Raw genomic sequence first — 19,823 nt, 5'->3', positions numbered from 1 at the left:
TCCCAAGTTGGAAGGCACTCAAAAGATGACTGGGGAAGAGCTGCCTCCTCAAAGTAGAGTTGATGGGTAAAGGTTATAGCCTTGGAAATCCTACAGGGCAGTTCTACTCTGTCACATGGGGTCACTGTGAGTCAAAACTGACTTGACAGCACCTAACAACATAACAAGGGCCCTGGTGGCACAGTGGTTAAGCTTTTGGCTGCTAACCAGAAGGATGACAGTTGGAATCCACCAGCCGCTCCTTGGAAACTCTAGCGGGGGGCAGTCCTACTCTGTCCTATAGGGTGGCTATAAGTCGGGATCCAGTGGACAGCAATGAGTTTAACAACATAACAACATTTAAATTCCAATTCAAAATCATACCGTAGTTCTACCATAAATTGTTCCTTACAAACAGAACCATGTGATTTATAATGAAAACATAAGAACACATTTATAATTATGATTACAAATAGTCTGAAATCATACAGGTCTTGTTAATAAACCTGACTCAAATCCCCTACACAGAAGTTTTAACATAGTCTACAAGTGTTCCTTTCTCTTAGCAATAAACAAGCTAACACATATTTTTTTAAAAATTTTTTGTCAAGACACATTCCTTCCTTATTTATGAAGTGAGCATTTTCGAGTATCTACATTTTAAAAGTACATTAATTTATAGATGTTTTAAAAGACTAAAAATTGTTTTCATCAGTGCTCTATGGTTTGATAAATCTAGCCAAGAAAATAACTATGTTCTTAAAATCCTTATTTCCTGAATTCAATATTTATATTTTTAAGGTGTATATATTTTAAACATCATTTCATTAAATATGTCTAGAACAGGCCCCCATTTCTGGGTGAGTTTCTAAAAGACAGAGTATATGCATAGACTTCAGATTTCAAATTTCTGAGAGAGAAGCAATCCCAACAGACACCTCAGCTTTTCTGAGACGGTAAAACTGCTCCCTGTAGTTAGTTATATTTCTTTGTACAGAAAAAGTTTGAAAATATAGGCATAACAAAGTAAATAAAACTTCAAGCCATTTATTGTGTTACGTGCAGGGATAATCTGCATGTGTTTATTATTTAAAGTATTTAAAATGTTTAATAGAGTATGACACATTTAATCATATAAGGTGAAAAGTGCAGAAACATTTGATTAACTGAATAAACAATATTAGAGCGCTTATGAGAACTTGATTTACCCTAATTATAAGTTTAATTTATTCAATTTACAAGTGTTGCTTTAAGACCTTGAGAAGGTTTTCCTTGCTATGGTTCTCGTTTGTTTTAACAAGCATTTGAAAAAGATCACATACATTAAATTTATAGAATCTGAATGAAATATGCAAAGAAATCGAAGTAGCTACCTTTGCCAATGGGACTGATTATTTAATGGAAATTTATTTTTTCAACTTGAATTAATCAAACATTAATCAATGAACAAATGAGAGGGATAAATGTACTTTTATGCATAATTATCAAATTTGTATTAGAATGAAGTTTAAGTTGAATTTACCCAGATTTCATGCTTTTTGGATCTCTAACTTTAAGAGACTTTAATATTAGCTTTAAACTTTTCACAGTAAAATATCCTTTTCCTGTTTTGTGGCACAGAACACTGACCCCTCCATACAGGAACACATTAAAATATTTCCAGTGTCCCCAGGCATCATCCAGTTTCCAAGAGAGCATCCTAATTCGATGCTCTGTATCCTTCCCCGCTAATCCTTTCACTAAGGGTCAAGGTCATCTGCTCAGCCCAGATCCGTCCATGTTGCCCTCCTGCTTACAATTCTTCAGGGGTTCTTCTAAGTCTTCAGGATCAAGTCCAAACCTCTCCTTAAGAGGAGCCCGCCAGAGCTGGACCTCTGCGTATCTCTCCAGCCTCCCCTTGTCCTCATCATACAGCGCTTGCTTCTCTTAATGACGCAGTACCTTTGTGTGAGCAGCTTTTTCTGTTGGACCACCCACCTCTTATGTTCTTGTCACCTGGCTGGCTGTAACTCCTTCACAAGTGGGCCACATCAACTCCCCTGGATAGCCTACACCACTTGCTGACCATTGGGTTTATTACAAGTTTCATAATCAGTTGATCTGTCCATCTACTCCCACCAGAGGGCAGGAACTATGTCTTTTAACCTCTTTCTTCCTAACAGTAACTGTCATGTAAAAGGTGCTCACAAATGTTGTTCAATAAATAATTGAGTGGTTTCTACTAACACAGACAAGCATATCTACCCAGAAAGCTTAATCAGGGATCCTCCTTTGCTAGAGACCAAAGCAGCTGAGAATATTTTTCTTCTCATGTTTCCTCTGGAGTTCTGGTAGCGCAGTGGTTAAGTGCTACGGTTGCTAATCAAAAGATCGGCTATTTGAATCCTGACTGAAGGAGTAAAGTGAAGATGGAAGAGGGACAACCAGTCCCACCAGCAGGAGGTCACAGGGGTTTTTGCGAACAATATGCATATGTGGACGGGTTTCAGCGGAACATCCAGACTAAGACAGACTAGGAAGAAAGGCCTGGCAATCTACATCTGAAAATTAGTCAATGAAAACCCTATGCATCATAACAGAACACTGTCCAATATAGTGCCGGAAGATGAGCCTCCTTGGTTGGAAGGCACTCAAAATGCACAGTGGCCGCAACAATGGACTCGAGCATACCAACAATAGTGAAGACAGTACAGGACTGGGCAATGTTTTGTTCTGTTGTACACGAAGTCGCCATAATTTAAGCTGGAGCCAACTAAATGGCAACTGACAACAATGAGTTGTTGTAGATTAAGGGACACCAATGCTTTCCAGACCCTTTCTATAATTTTGAGATTTGGGAAGAGAAATGAACTCTGTCAGAAATAGTTTACAAGATAAAGTCCTTGTTTTTACAAAATCGACACATACCAACAGCAAGGCCAGCTAGAGAAGCCGCACCTCGGCAGGACATGTCAATGTGAACGGATCTGTCTATATTCTGATTAATCAGGTCTGAGGTCATCTGCATGACAAAACTGTTCTTACAGACTCCTCCATCTGCCCTGCGGGGAGCAAGAAAAGGAACATCAATCACTGCAGCCAAAGCATAAAAGCATCATTAATTCTTTTGAAGTGGGCCAGACAATTTTCTTAAATCCTTGATTTTATTTTATAAGTTTAATTTTTAATTCCAAAATTATATCACTTAGCACTGACCTGCAGACAGAAGGCCTTACTGGGGGTAATTATTTAAACATTTCCCCTGATTCTTCCCAACGATTTTCCTACCTGCCCAGTTTGTTCTGCAACACCAGTTCAAAATAAAAATTCATCTGGACATTTCAGCAAAGAAATCAGAAATCTGATGTTTTCATGCCAAAAGGATACCCACACATCTGAAAAAACCAATTTTTAAAGATCTACATAATATAAATCTGAGTACTAAGATCCTCCCAAATTTCATAAAGTGCTGTATTCTCCATAAATCTGAAATTAGCTTTCCTTTTCTCTCCAAATTCCTACGACCAAGACTTTTGTTGCAAAGGGGGGAGGCGTCGGATCTCTTTGAGATCATGAATGATTGCAATAGCAAAATACTAAAAGCAGCTACCACTTAGCGAATGCCTCGCGGGTTCTACGGCCTGTATCAGGTTCTCCGAGTTAACTCGCTCACCTTACCAGCAAGGGAACTGAGCCCCAACTCACAGAAAGGAAAGGGGTGGTCTGGGTTTAAAGGCAGACGCTGACTCCAAACTTTGCTTTTTTTCCTTTACTGAAGGATAATGCTTACTCCCCCAAATCACAGCACCTCTAATAATGCTTTTAGGGAATAAACCTTAAACATAATTTACTTGTCACCATAATGAACTCAAAATGAACTTTATACATAAGAATTTAAGTCTCAGAAATTTAAAGCCTAACTTCTAATCCAATTTGTTAGAAATAAAGAATAATCATCGAGTTGATTCCGTCTCACGGCAACCCCATGTGTGTCAGAGTAGGACTGTGTTCCATAGGGTTTTCAATGGCTGATTTTTCAGAAGCAGATTGCCAGGCCTTTCTTCTGAGGCACCTCTGGGTGGGCTCAAACTGCCAACCTTTCAGCTGGCAGCCGAATGCACTAACTCTGTGCACCACCCAGGGACAGAAAGTATAAAAGCAACATATACATACCGGATTTTTGTTACAGGAATATGGATCTCTTTCTGCATCACCTCGTATAACTGTTTATTTCTAGTTGAAAAACAAGACAACTATTTAGAGGAAATAAATACCACAATAATACTTTTTTTTATGCAGATCTAGAAAAAGAAAAACTATTTTTTTACATTACATTTATAAAATATGCAAAGGAAGATATTAAAGAAATATATTCTGCTAGCTGGAAGTTGTCTAACAGATGTCCAACCAAGCAGGGGCCTCAGGGCCTGTGCATTTTGCCTTAATAAAAAAGAGGCTAATTTTTATATTAGAACTAAATTTAATCAGCTACTCTTTCTACAAATAAAAATTTAAAGCAACAGCCCATTTAATAGATAGCTATTAAGATGATGTACCATAAATAACAGCTGGTAGAACTCAATAAACGTAAAAATAGTCATTTTGTAATCACAGAAAATTTTATTTGAAACACTACAAATGTTCCATACTTCATGGCAGTCACATTCTTACTTTTAATCACCTACACCTATCTCATCACAAAAAGGTCACAAGAAACAGGCATAAAAATAATTTTGCTAATTCAATCTTATTAGTTTGAACTCTCCTGCATGAAAAAATACACCCAAACCTTTCGACATCCAAATATTGAATCTGTTATGCTTAAGAAATGGATATTAAAAAATCATTCAGTTTTCAGATATCAAACCTAAGTGGTACTACTAAATATGAAAAGAAAAGAAAAAAAAAGATTCCAAAGAAATGAGCAATACGAACAGACTACATCATCAAAAAAAATATACAGTATAAATTAAACTAACAGTAAATAAACCCTTGGTTAACAAATTAAGACATTTCCAATTTAGTAGCAAATCAATCAAAGAAATAGCAACATTGTACGGGGAAGGGGCAGGTTAGGGCAGGCTTTCGTACCTGAAAGCTATTGACTCCAATATTGCTCGTACGAGATGGTATTTACTGGTGGAAGGCTTTAAACCCATGAACGAGGCACATGCACAGGGGTCATTCAACGGAGCCTAAAGTAAGACATAATAAGAACTCAGTCTTATTCTAAATTACATATCCTGAAGAAATATTATTAGAAATATAGCCATTTAGACGAAAATATTATTTGGAAGAAAATGATCTTTGTTTAGAGTTAAATAATGTAATAATAAATGATAGCCCAAAGATTATGTCAAATATTAGAACAACTTTTTAACAGGTTTTAAGCAAGACCGAGTCAAAGACGTTGGACTTGGCTATACTTTCTGTTTGAGCTCATACCAAGAAAAGGGACTGAAACACATGCTGTTATTGACAGGTGCCACTGAGTCAGTTTCGATTCATAGCAACCTTACATCCAACAGAACGAAACATCACCTGGTCCTATGCCATACTTACAATCGTTTCTATGTTTGAGCCCACTGTTGCAGTCACAGTGCCAATCCATCTCTTTGAGGGGCTTCTTCCTTTTCACTCACCCTCTAATTTACCAAGCATGATGTCATTCTCTGGGGACTGGTTCCCTCCTGATAACATGTCCAAAGTATATGAGATGAAGTCTCGCCATTCTCACTTCCAAGGAGCACTCTGGCTGTACTTTTTCCAAGATAGACTTGTCTGTTCTTCTGGCAGTCCATGGTATATTTGATATCCTTTGCCAATACCATAATTCAAAGGCATCAATTCTTTGATCTTCTTATTCATTGTCCAGCTTTTGCATGCATATGAGGCAATTGAAAATACTATGGCTTGGGTCAGGTGCACTGTGATGGTTAAGACTGTATGTCAAATTGGCTGGGCCATGATTCTCAGTGATTTGGCAGTTATGATGTAGTTTGGCAGTTATGTAATGATGTAAATTGGCAGCAATGAAATGATGTAATTTGGCAGTTATATAATGATGTGGTAATTCTCCACTTTGTTATGATGCAGTTTGGCAGTTACATAATGATGTAAATTGGCAGCTATGAAATGATGTAATTTGGCAGTTATATAATGATGTGCTAATTCTCCACTTTGTGATCTGATGTAGTCATCCCCATTTTGTAATCGATGTGAGCAGCCAATAAGTTGAAAAGGGACTTTCCTTGGGGGTGTGGCCTGCATCCAATATATACATCTGCTCTTCACTTATTGACATGGTTAGGTTCCAAAGACCAGCTTGCTATGCAAAAATGGAGGATGATCACATCAGATCATAAAAATGGAGAATTACTACATCATTATATAACTGCCAAATTACATCACTACATAACTGCCAAACTGAGAATCATGGCCCAGCCAAGCTGGCACATAACTTCAACCACGATAGCCAGCGTTACTCTCGCCTCACACCTAGGATTTTTTTTTACTGCCAGATGTGCCTTGTTAATGTGCAAAATAGTTGGATAGTAGATTTTTTACTTTTGTTGTAAATGTGAAATGTCAGAGAACAAGACAGTAAGTGAGCAGTAGGTGTATAACAGTTGTTCTGACAAAGCTCACTTGCTCTGGATCCTGCATCCAGCTCGTCATCATCTGACCTCTGGTTCTTGGGATGTGAGTCCATGGCCTACCTATTGCCTGCTGATCTTGGAGTCATCAGCTTCCACAGCCTGTGAGCCAGCAGCTTGCCACCCGACCTGTCAATCTTGGGTTCATCAGCCCCTGCAGCTACATGAGTCAGGAAAAGCCTCCAGCCTGATGCCTGACCTGTGGGCTTGGGACTTGCCAGCCTCTGCAACTGCCTGAGCCATATCCTTGAGATAAATCTCTCTCTCTCCCTACCCCTCCCCCCCCGATATATATATGCTTCACTGGTTTTGCTTATCTAGAGAACCCATCCTAAGACATGCACCTTAGTCTTCAAAGTGAAATCTTTGCTTTTTAACACTTTAAAGAGGTCTTTTACAGCAGATTTGCCCAGTGCAGTACGTTGTTTGATTTCTTGGCTGCTGCTCCTGTGAGCGTTGATTGTGGATTCAAGTAAAATGAAATCCTTGACAAGTTCAGTATTTCCTGTGTATCATGATGTTGGTTATTGGTCCAATTTTGCAGATCTTCATTTTCTTTATGTTGAGGTGTAATCTATACTGAAAGATGTAGTCTTTGATCTTTACCAGTAAGTGCTTCAAGTTCTCTTCACTTTCAGCAAGCAAGGTTGTGTCATCTGCATACTGCAGGTTGTTAATGAGTCTTCTTCCAATTCTGATGCCCCGTTTTCTTCGTACAGTCCAGCTTCTTGAATTATTTGCTTAGCATACAGACTGATTAAGTATGGTGAAAGGATACAAGCCTGACACACACCTTAGCTGATTTTAAACCATGCAGTATTCCTTTGTTCTGTTTTAATGACTGTCTCTTGGTCAATGTACAGGTTCCACATGAACATAATTATGTGTTCTGGAATTGCCATTCTTCACAATGTTATCCATAATTTGTTACGATCCACACAACTGAATGCCTTTGCATAGTCAATAAAACACACGTAAACATCTTTCTGGTATTCTCTGCTTTTAGCTAAGATCCATCTGACACTAGCATGATATCCCTCGTTCCACATTCTCTTCTGAATCCAGCCTGAATTTCTGGCAATTCCTTGTCAATGTACTGCTGCAAACATTTTTCAATTATCTCCAACAAAATTTTACTTGCACGTGATATCAATGATGTTGTTCAATAATTTTGACATTCTGTGGGGTCACGATTCTTTGGAATGGGCATCATATATGGATCTTTTCCAGTCAGTTGGCCAGGTGGTTGCCTTCCAAATTTTTTGGCATCAGAGTGAGCATTTCCAGTGCTGCATCCATTTGTTGACATCTCAACTGGAATTCTGTTAATTCTTGGAGGCTTGTTATGTGCGAATGCCTTCAGAGCAGCTTGGAATTCTTCCTTCAGTACCATCAGTCCTTGATCATATGTTACCTCCTGAAATGGCTGAACATCAACCAATTTTTTTTGGTGCAGTGACTTTGTGTAGTCCTTCCATCTTCTTTTGATGCTTCCTGAGTTGTTTAATATTTTCCTCATAGAGTTCTTCAATATTGCAACCCCAGGCTTGAATTTTTTCTTCAGATCTTTCAGCTTGAGAAATGCCAAGTGTGTTCTTCCCTTTTGGTTTCTAACTCCAGTTCTTTTCACATTTCATTATAATCCTTTACTTTGTCTTCTCAAGCAGGCCTTTGAAATCTTCTCTTCAGCTCTTTTACTTCATTTCTTCCATTCGCTTTAGCTACTCTACGTTCAAGAGCAAATTTCAGAGTTTCTTCTGACATCCACTTTTGTCTTTTCTTTCTTTCCTGTCTTTTTATTGACCTTTTGTTTTCTTCATGGATGATATCCTTGATGTCATCCCACAGCTCCTCTGGTCTTTGGTCATTAGTGTTCAATGCGTCAAATCTGTTCTTGAGATGGTCTCTAAATTCAGGTGGGATATACTCAAGGTCATACTTGGCTCTCATGGACTTGTTTTATTTTCCTTCAGCTTCAACTTGAATTTGTATATGAGCAATTGATGCTCTGTTTCACAGTTGGCCCCTGGCCTTGTTCTGACTGATGATATTGAGCTTCTCCATCGCCTCCTTCCACAAAGGTAGTTGTTTTTATTTCTGTGTATTTCATCTGGTGAGGTCCACGTGTATAGTCACAGTTTATGTTCTTGTAAAAAGGTATTTCCAGTGAATAAGTTGTTGGTCTTGCAAAACTCTATCATGTTATCTCTGGTGTGATTTCCATTACCAGGGCCATATTTTCAACTACTGATCCTTCTTTGTTTCCAACTTTAATGTTCCAATCACCAGTAATTATCAATGCATCTTGATTGTGGTTTGACCAATTTCAGACTGCAAAAGTTGGTAAAAGTTTTTAATTTCTTCATCTCTGGCATTAGTGGTTGGTGCATAAATTTGAATAATAGTCGTAGTAACTGGCCTTCCTTGTAGGCGTATGGATATTATCCTAACACTGACAGTGTTGTACTTTAGGATAAATCTTGAAATGTTCTTTTTGACGATGAATGCGATGTCATTCCTCTTCAATTTGTCATTCCCAGCATAGTAGACCATATGATAATCTGATTCTAAATGTCCAGTATCAGACCATTTCAACTCATTAATGCCTAGGATATCGATCTTCAATTTCATTTCATTTTTTAAATGTTCCATTTCATTTTTGACAACCCTCAATTTTCTGATTCATACTTCATATATTCCATTTTCCAGTTACAAATGGATGTTTACGCTGTTTCTTCTCAGTTTGAGTCATGCCATATCAGCAAATGGAGGTACCAAAAGCTTCACTCTACCCATGTCATTAAGGTTGACTCCAGTTTGAGGAGGCAGCTCTTCCCCAGTCATATTTGGAGTGCCTTCCAACCTGAGGGGCTCAGCTTCTGGCACTGTATCAGACAACATTCTTCCACTATCCATAAGGTTTTCACTGGCCAATTTTTTTTTACATTGCCAGGTTTGTTTTCCTAGTCTGTCTTAGTCTTGAAGCTCCGCTGAAACTGTCCACCATGGGTGACCCTGCTGGTATTGGACATACCGGTGGCATATCTTCTAGTGTCACAGCAACACACAAGTCACCACACTACAACAAACTGACAGACAAGTGTATACAGTGAAGTATATAATAGTGACAAATTATTAAATGCCTAGCTTTATAAGTGTGGAAAATGAAAAGTAATCCTAGTATTTTCCCCTTACTCCAGCTGCAAAGTTTTTACATTAAAATTGTTTAAGATGAAGAGTGACTTTTTCAAATTGAGGTGACATTTACATAATATTAACTCGTTTTAAAGTGAACTATTCAGTAGTATCCAATACATACATAATGCTGCATAACCACGATCTTTATCTAGCTCCAAAACTTTACTTTTATCACCCCAAAAGGAAACCCCATATCCGTTACACACTTAGTCTATGTTCTTCCCATCCCCTAGTGCCTGGCAACTGCAGATCTACTTTCTGTCTCTAAGGATTTCCCTGTTCTGGAATTTTCAAATAAATGGTGTCATACAGTATGTGACCTTTGGGTCTTGCTTCTTTCACTTAGCATTATGTCTTTAAGGTTCTTTCACTTAATATTAGGTATTGGTACTTTATTTCTTTTTAATGGTGAGTAATATTCCATTCTATGTAAATGCTGCATTTTGTTATCCATTCATCCGCTGATGGACACTTACGCTGTTTCCACCTTTTGGCTATTGTGAAGGACACTGCTATGAACATGCAGGTACATATATTTGTTTGGTACCTGTTTTCAATTCTTTTGAGCATATGCCTGGAATGGAGTTGCTGGGGTATACTTTTAACTTTTTGAGGAACCAATAAACTGTTTTCTTTTAAAGAGACGTCTGTTGTTGTTGTTGCTGTTGCCATTGAATCAATTCTGACTCACAGTAGCTGCATGTGACAGAGCAGAACTGCACCGCTGGGTTTTCTAGGCTGTAATTTTTATGCAAGCAGATTACCAGGTCTTTCTCCTGCACAGCTGCTAGGTGGGTTCAAACTGCCAACTTTTTGGCTAGCAGCCAAGCACGTAACTGTTGTGACACCAAGGCTCCTTTGAGTGACTTTAAGGATATAAATTAGACTTAAGATTATATATAGATATATATAATCTTTTATGTGTGTGTGTATGTGTGTATATATATATATAAATATATATGTAATGCAAAAAATGTACTTTTCATGGCATAACTTTTACCCAATATGTTGTCAGACATTCAAACTAAACTCTTCTATTTCTTAATAGTCATACTCCCTATTATCAGAAACAACCCAGCCTAACATCTCTCTTTAAAAGAGCCAAAATCTTAGGCTAGAAAATTGTGTGTGTGTGTGTGTTTATCCTTATATCCCCGGAAACTCAAAACAATATTGGAACACAACAATGAAGAACAAAGACCCCTGCTTCTGAGGAGCTTGCAGTCTCACAAGGAGGCTGACAGAAGACCTCTAACACACCCTACAAGGTCACAGCAGAGAAACATGCAGTGCTCTCAGGGAAGCGTGGCCGCGGACACAAGCATCTGTAGCCTCAGGGCCTTGAAACGTAATCCCTCCACCTGGAAAAACATTGTACTACTCCTACTCCTAGTTCATTCTATGCCCCCTCCAAATCTTGGCTCAGCTTCCTCTGGGAAAACTTCTGACCCCAGAGATCAGGTTAGGCTCACTATTATATGTTTTTATGGGACTCTAGTTTCCCATCACATCACATACCACAGGTTATATCTGCAATCACATATATGTGTGTGGTTGTTTGTTGAACGCTGTCTTCCCTGCTAACACTCCAAGTGCCGCAGGGGCTGGAGCTGTGTCTGAGGTACTAGCATTATATCTGTGTCTCCAGGGCCTAGTACTATGTCTGGCCCAGCATAGGGGATCAACACACATTTGATGAATGAATGAACAAACAATAACCAAAAAACCAAACTCACCGCCATTGGGTCAATTCTGACTCATAGCGACCCCATATGTGACAGAGCAGAACTGCTTCATAGGGTTTTCTTGGCTGTAATTTTTACGGAAGCAAATCACCAGGCCCTTCTTCTGTGGCACCACCAGCTGGGTTTGAACCACCAACCTTTTGGTGAGCAGCCAAGCACAAACCGTTTGCACCACCGAGGGTCCCAAACAATACTTGTCCTAATTGCTTAACTGAAGAAATCTACCATACAGCTCTTCTTCACTGTAGCTAGGACGATCCTCCCATTGTGACTTTATTTTGATGATCTTTCAGGTTTATGAACATCTTTTTGTGATTTAATCAGCAGAGGCTGAGTTACAGACTAAAATTGGTTTATACAAGATGGTATAATACTGTAAAACTAAGATCAGACAGATTGTGCCAGCTCAATCAGCCTCTAGTGATAGGCCATGGTTTTTCTGCACAAAAATAAGTTCTCCCAGCATACTACATAAAACATGACTGTCTGGAAATCACTTCTGTACAAATAGCTAGGAACATAAGTCGCTATTAGAGCCCTGCTGGTGCCAACAGTTAAATGTTCAACTGCGGAAATCCTACCATTGAACCAGCAATGCCTCACATGATGAAAATGACAATTAAGTAGAAGTTATGAGAATTAAGAACACAGAGCAAAGCTAGGAATGAGAAGAGAAAAAGCATGACCGTGGAGAGGCGCAGAAACCGCAAAGAACACTGCAAACTGCTGTACCAGTTGCCAAGCCCTTTCCAGCCCCAGTCCTCAGGAGTATGTGAACAACACGTCCTCTCGGGTAAGCTTCAGCAAGCCTGCTCCTTGCAAATGTAGGAGCCATCATTAATGCACGATTCTTCGTCCTCTGAAGGCTGACACTTGGCTCACAGTCCTATTCATCATCACGGGAACTTCAACGTCCACGCAGATGACCTCTGATTCTTGCCTCCAGTACCTGTCATACCTGATCTACTTTAGTATTCTGCTCCCCAAACCACAAGCCCTTCTAGAGCAAAACCACAATGGCTGCACCAGTTGATGCTGTCCCCTGGCTATGACCCCCATAGTCCAGCCTACTCCTGCCATTCCCAGAAGCAGCTGTCCCGGACCTTCCCTACTCTACTCAAAGCTCTTCCAATGCTCCTTTCTCAGCAGATTCTCTTCAGAAATTGAAGCCTTCAACAGCCTGCCCCCACTTATTTAAGGTTGCTCTCCTTTAGCCTCCTTTCCTTCTACTTCCCCATCCCCTATTTCTCCAGTTGCTGACAAACGCAGCTTATAGGTGATCTTCTATTTTCCAGACAGTTTAGTATCAGTACACTGTTGTCTGAATCAACTTTCGGTTTTGAGTTACGAGTTCCATTTTACATTTGGGAGAGATCTGGCCTGCAGCTTCCCCCTCTTGAACATTTTGCCAGGTTGCAATCATGGCAGGACAGGGATATTTTGCTCTCCAGATGAAATGAAAAATCACATCTGTGATAGATTTGTCTAAGCTTTTGGGCTTTTGCAATACTTCGGTCTTTTTCTTAATCGTATACTTTATTTTTATAGGCATGTGAGTTGACAGAGAAATTAAAAACAGAGTTGCCAAGACAAAGTTGCTACTCATGTCTTTTTTTTTTTTACCTGCAGTCCACTAAAAGATGGAACAAAATAAACTCCTTCAGAATCTTCTAAACATTTGGCCATTTTTTCAGTCTCCGCAGCATCTGTGAAAAGATCTGGAAACACAAGCAAATAAACAAAACAAAAGAGGTTTAAAAGGGGCAAACTGAATGATGAGACATGACTAGTATTTACCTGTGTCCCCATTTATTATGAAAATATTGTGAAAGGTCTGTTCACTTAGCCAAAACTGTCCTAGCATTATCTGGGTCCCTACCCTGCATAGGTTTACAAGCCCATGGAAGGGGTAAGGAAGCCAGAAGGTCCTCTCAGATAGGCCTTCTATGCAGCAAGCCTTACCGCTTCCTTACATGTATGTTTCTTGGCATTAAAACATTATCCTCCTGAAGACAAGAGCCATCCTAGTTTTCTGAGGAAAGAATCATCAATCATCAACTTAAAATAACCAAGAGAATCAACTGGAAAACTATTCCATCTAATGAGTTCAGTAAGAGGCCAGTAACAAATAGATACTCTAGAAGTCAATCTTTAAAAAACAAACCAACCAAGCTCAAGACCTAATTCACTCAGTAAACCTTTCACTGACGTATACCACATAAAAGCCCGTTGCTGTTGAATGGACTCTGACTCGTGGTGACCTATGTGTGTTAGAGTAGAACTGTGCTCCACAGTGTTTTCAATAGCTGATTTTTGGGAAGTAGACTGTCACCCAGGTACCTCTGGGTGGACTCAAACCTTCAACCTTTTGGTTAGTAGCCCAGCGTATTAACTGTTTGTACCACCCAGGACTCAGTATACAATACATACAAAAAAATGTACAAACCCTAAGTGTATAAAAACTAAAACCAAATCCTTTGCTGTCGAGTCAATTCCTACTCACAGCAACGCTATAGACAGAGAAGAACTGCCCCGCACGGTTTCCAAGGAACACCTGGTGGATTCAAATTGCTGACCTTTTGATTAGCAGCTGTAGCTCTTAACCACTAGGCCACCAGGGTTTCCCCTAAATGTATATCTGGATGAATTTTCACAGTGCAGATACACCCAGAAAACCAACACCCAGATCAAGGCACAGAATATTACTGGCACCCCCGGAAGATCTCCTCACATCCCACTTCAGTTACTACCACCTACCAAGAGTAAACAATATCCTGACTTCTAAGACTATAGATTAGTTGTGCCTGGTTTTGAACTTCTTTTGTAAGATACATCTATGTTGGTGTATATAGTCGCATGTCATTCATCCTCACCCCTGTATAGTTCCATTCTGACACTCTACATGATGTATTCATCAATTCTACTGCTCATAGGCACCTTGGGTAGTTTCCAGTTTGGGGCTAATATAAATAACACTTGTTCATATACCTTTTGGTGAACATATGGACACATTTCTGTGTCCATATGGATGGAATTGCTGCTCCTGTAGGGTGGCTATGAGTTGGAACCTACTTGAGGGTACCTAACAATAACAACAACAGGGTCTTCATGTTTAGGACTGGCTATAGCAGATATTGGAAACCCTGGTGGCACAGTGGTTAAGCGCTACGGCTGCTAACCAAAAAGTCAGCAGTTCGAATCCGCCAGGCGCTCCTTGGAAACCCTGTGGGGCAGTTCTACTCTGTCCTATAGGGTCGCTATGAGTCGCAATCGACTCGACAGCAACTGGTCAACTGGTTATAGCAGATATTGCCAAAAGTTGTACAAAGTGACAGTACCAATTTAAGAATCCTGCCAGCAGTATGAGAGTTCCAGTTGCCCGTATTCTTGCCAATAATTGATATTGTTTTTTTCGTTTTAGCTATTCTGGTGAATGTGTGCTAATATCGTATTACAGTTTGAGTTTGCATTTCCCTGCTGACTAATGAAGCTGAATACTTCTATGTATTCAAAGAACACTTCATTGCCCATTTGGACATCCTTGTTTGTGAAGTGCTTGCTCAAGTCTTTTGCCCATTTTTCTGGTTGGTTCGTAGGAATTTTTCTATCTGGACACAAGTCCTATGTATCTTACTAGTATCTCACCTTTTCCCTCTCTGAACAGTGTCTTTTTAAGAACTGAAGTACATAATTTTTAAGCAGCTCGATTTTTCTTTTATGGTTAGTGCATTTTGTTATGTTAAATAAACTGTTGCTTACTCCAAGTGTAAGAATATTCTTCTATATTTTCTTCTAAAAGCTTTTTGATACCAGTCTTAACATTTGGGACAATTAGGAATTGAATTTTACATAGTGTGAGGTAGGGGTCAAGAATAATTTTTTTCCATCTGGATAGTCCATTGACCTAGCACCATTTATTGGAAAGAATGTCCTTCACCCATCGCATTAGAGGATCCTCTTTAAAACCTAAGTAGACCTTCCAAAGAAACTAAACTCACTGTCTTTGGGTTGATTCCAACTCACAGCGGCCCTACAGCACAGACTAGAACTGCCCCATAGGGTTTCCAAGGCTGTAATCTTTACGGAGGCAGACTACCACATCTTTCTCCCACAGAGCAGCTGGTAGGTTAGAACCACCAACCTTTTGGTTAGCAGCCGAGTTCTTACCTACTCCACCACCAAGCCGTTAAGTTGGTCCCGACTCATAGAGACCCTATAGGACAAAGTAGGATTGCCCCACAGGGTTTCCAAGGAGCAGCTGGTAGATTCGGATTGCCAACGTTTTCGTTAGCAGCTGATCTCTAAACCACGTTGTTATGTAGGAAAACAGTCCAGTTTTATAAATTTATCTTATATTCTGTTATTGGTGGTGTTGTTAGTTGCTGTTAAGGCGATTCAAACTCTTGGTGACCCCATATGTTACAGAGTAGAACTGCTGCACAGGGTTTTCTTGGCTGTAATCTTCATGGAAGCAGATCGCCAGGACTTTTCTTCCGCAGTACCACTGGGTGGCTTTGCACCACCAACATTTAGGTTAGTGGTTGAGTGCAAACTGTTTGCCCCACCCAGGCACTTTATTCTGTGACAGATGACCTGTTTTTTTCCTTGGTATAAACAATGTCATTTACAAAAAAAAAAAAAAAGTTTATTAATATTTATGGTTTCTCCTTTCCTAAGAATAGGACAAGGACATGATTAGAATTGCCTGAAAGGTTTTTTCCAAAAAATGTATGTCTCCCCCTCCCCACCCCTGAATATCTGGCTACTCTCCTAACTCACAACTGTTACTAATGGGAGTATATAGCATCCCTTTGGTGCATCCATCCTCGGTGGTACAGCGGTTAAGAGCTGGGCTGCTAACCAAAAGGACGGCAGTTCGGATCCACCAGCCGCTCCTTGGAAACCCGATGGGGCAGTTCTGCTCTGTCCTGTAGGGTCGCTCCTTGAATCAGAATTGATTCGACAGCAATGGGTTTGGTTGATGTATAAGAATAGAAAATGGCTTAGAAATGCTGTTATAAATATTTCTAGTACCACATGCCACACAGATATCTATGTGAAAAATAACCCCAGTGTTTCTCCAGCTGGTGGTTTTTAAATCTATATTTAACCAAAAAAAAAAAAAAAAATCATGTCCCAATGTCAAATGTTTTAAACCAACTAAAGATGTGGAAAACGAACTAGACGGCTGGTTTGAGGAAAGTTTTTGGTAATAGACAGAAGAGATCTAGCATATTCTTCATTTTCTGGTCCATCTTTTGCTTGAATTTTTCTAAATAATCTTCCATATAAACTGTTTTCAAATGAGCTTGTCGATGAAGTCTTTTGGAGTAATACACTTCTTCCTGCCTCTCCCATTGGATGCAACTCCAGAATCAGCGATAGAATGCACACAGAAGCTATCTGAGGACTCTGAAGGGAAAAGCTAGCCCACAGGGGAGCTCGAAGTACCACCACACCGGAGATGAGTTTCCTGTTTTTCATTTTCTCTGGGATCTCCTGGCCTAGTCAGGAACAGCCTGAAACCCGAAACCCAGATATACACGCTGGAAGCAAATATGAAGAGCTTCGAAGGAATGAAGCCCTCTCTTTCTGGTCTGAGGAGCAGAAGACGGGGGTCCCTACAGGGTGGGGGAAGTTCCTCTCTTTTTGTTTTTGGACTTTTTTTTATTGTTTTGGAAACCCTGGCAGAGTAGTGGTTAAGTGCTACGGCTGCTAACCAAAGGGTCGGCAGTTCGGTTCCGCCAGGCGCTCCTTGGAAACTCTATGGGGCAGTTCTACTCTGTCCTATAGGGTCGCTATGAGTCGCAATCGACTCGATGGCACTGGTTTTTTTTTTTATTGTTTCCTGTCCCAGCTCCCATGGCAGCCCAGCAGCCCAGGCACATAAAACGCCACGCTGACAGTATGGGGAATCCCCGTTGCTTGCTTCTTCTTTTTCTTGGTTTCTCCTGCCCCGGGTCACAGGCAATACGTGGCTGCAGTGACAACCGATATGGCAGCGGAGGTGACCAAAACTCCAAGGCAAGCAACAGCACTGAGGAAATTCCTGTTGTCTTTTTTCCTTCCTTTTTCTCCCTCCTCCACTTTTCTTCTCTTTCAACCCTCTTGCCACTTGGCTGGAGGTGGAACTTGTATCAGAAGGTGTGCAGTAGACTAGGGAAACTAAAACCCCAGCTTTCTAGCCAGACGATCAGGATGGGGGACCCTGAGACTCAGAAAGTATGGAGGAAGAAAGGAGCTCAGGAAAGTGATCCCATAAAGATTTGTAGGAACTCTTGGTCTCACCTCTGGGCTGCACATGTGTAGATCTGACCCTAAACAACATACCACAGGCTTTGAGAACTGGTCTCTGGGGGGAACAATTACCCACTCTGGCCAATGGGTGGCACAAATGAGGGCGAGATTTGAACAGCACTGCAAAGGCTTTGAAAACCAAACTGACATAGGAAGCACAGCCAATAGAGAAGGCAGTTTGGAACTTCTGATCGGAACATATCCAAATTTACTGCCTGTTAAAACAAAACAACCAAAAATTCTCCATAGGATTTAAACAAAATTCAGAGTCTCACACATATTATTCAAATTTTAGATACAATCTAAAATAGATCAACATATGAAAGACAAGGAAAAATCTCAAGGGCTTGCAAGGGAAAAGATAACAGACACCAGTCCTGAGATGACACTTATGTTGCATTTATCAGACAAAGACTTTAAAGGAGCAACTGCGGCTATGGAGCCCTGGTGGCATAGTGGTTAAGAGCTACGGCTGCTAACCAAAAGGTCGGCAGCTTGAATTCATCAGCTCCTCCTTGGAAACCCTATTGGGCAGTTCTACTCTGTCCTATAGGGTTGCTATGAGTCGGAATTGACTTGACAGCAATGAGTTTTTGGTTTATTGCAGCCAGACTCTAAGAAATAAGGATGAATGCCCTTGAAATAAATGAACCACAAAGAATCTCAGCAAAGAAATAGAAGATATGAAGAAAAACCAAATGGAAATTTTAGAACTGAAAAAGACAATAATCCAAATTTAAAAATCCACTGTATGTGCTCAATATCAGAATGGAGATAACAAAGGAAACAGTCATCAAACTTGAAGACAGATCAATAGAAATTATCTTATCTAAATGAGAGAAAAAGCATTACAAAGCAAGAATAGAGCCTCAGGGATCCATGGGACAATAAAAAACAAGGTCTAACATTTACATCATTTAATGACCAGAAGGAAAGGAAAAAGAGTGTATTGCAGAAAACCTATTTGAAGAAATAATGGCTATAAATTTCCTCTAATGGGAGAATGAGACAGATCTACAGATCCGAAAAGCTCAGCAAATTCCAAACAGGATAAACACAAAGAGATTCATGCCCAGATGTATCACAATTAAAAAGCTGGAAGCTAAAAAGTACCAAAAGCGCCAGAGAAAAATGATGCATCACATATTGGAGAAAAAGCATTCAAATGACTGTGGCCTTCTCACCAAAAACTAGGAAGGCCAATGGCAATGGAGCAACATCTTTGAAGTCCTAAAAGAACTGTCAACCCAGCAAAACTATCCTTTGAGAATAAAGACTAACTAAAGAAAGTCTCAGATGAAGGAGAATTAAGAGATTTGTCGCCAATGGACATGTTATAAAAGAAATGCTAAAGGTCATCTGTATGCAAAAAAGTGAACCTTGGCCTAAACCTTACACTTTATATAAAAATTAACTAAAATTGAATCAAATATCCACATATAAAACAAACTATAAAACTCTTAGACAAAAACATGGGAGAAAAATCTATATGATCTTTGGTTTGGCAAATTGTTCTTAGATATAACTCCAAAAGTACAATCCATAAAATAAAAAGTTGATAAATTAAACTTCACGCAGACGAAAAACTTTTGTTTTAGCTAGGAAATACTACTAAGTTAAGAAATACAGTTAAGAAAATGAAAAGACAAGGTACAGTGTGGAAGAAAATATTTGCAAATCACATAATCCAAAAAGGATTTGTATTCAGATAAAAAAAAAGAACTATCAAAATAGCCCAATAAAAAATACATGAAAGATCTGAACAGATACTTAAAGAAGATACACAGATGTCAAACAAACACATGAAAAGATTTTTGTGCGTATTTGGCATCTATGTATCTTCTTAGCCACTGAATACTTAACATGGGTGAGTTTACGAGTATGTAAACTAAACCTCAATAAAGTTAATTAAAAATAATACTTCTTTGCAAACATAGGGAAAGAGGCTCAACTTCATTCATAATAAGAG

The 19,823-nt window shown here is 39.5% G+C and overlaps 1 protein-coding gene across 3 annotated transcripts in view; it reads right to left on the bottom strand.

Moving 5' to 3' along the window:
* Window positions 1-19,823, bottom strand: part of GK5 (glycerol kinase 5) — an 84,930-nt gene that overhangs the window by 9,343 nt on the left and 55,764 nt on the right. The window contains exons 12-15 of one of the 3 annotated variants that reach the window (XM_049867242.1): window positions 13,181-13,275; window positions 5,050-5,153; window positions 4,132-4,191; window positions 2,887-3,020 (exon numbers count right to left, since the gene is read on the bottom strand). In XM_049867242.1, coding sequence (XP_049723199.1) covers window positions 2,887-3,020; window positions 4,132-4,191; window positions 5,050-5,153; window positions 13,181-13,275 — 393 coding nt within the window. Of the gene's footprint in view, window positions 1-2,886; window positions 3,021-4,131; window positions 4,192-5,049; window positions 5,154-13,180; window positions 13,276-19,823 lie in introns of those variants that run through there. The other 2 variants (XM_049867243.1, XM_049867244.1) reach the window with 2 other exon arrangements.

Source organism: Elephas maximus, chromosome 23, assembly GCF_024166365.1.
Source record: "Elephas maximus indicus isolate mEleMax1 chromosome 23, mEleMax1 primary haplotype, whole genome shotgun sequence".
Lineage (NCBI taxonomy): Eukaryota > Metazoa > Chordata > Mammalia > Proboscidea > Elephantidae > Elephas > Elephas maximus.
Note: the sequence above shows the minus strand (reverse complement) of the source record. Positions and strands in the feature narration are given on the sequence as shown.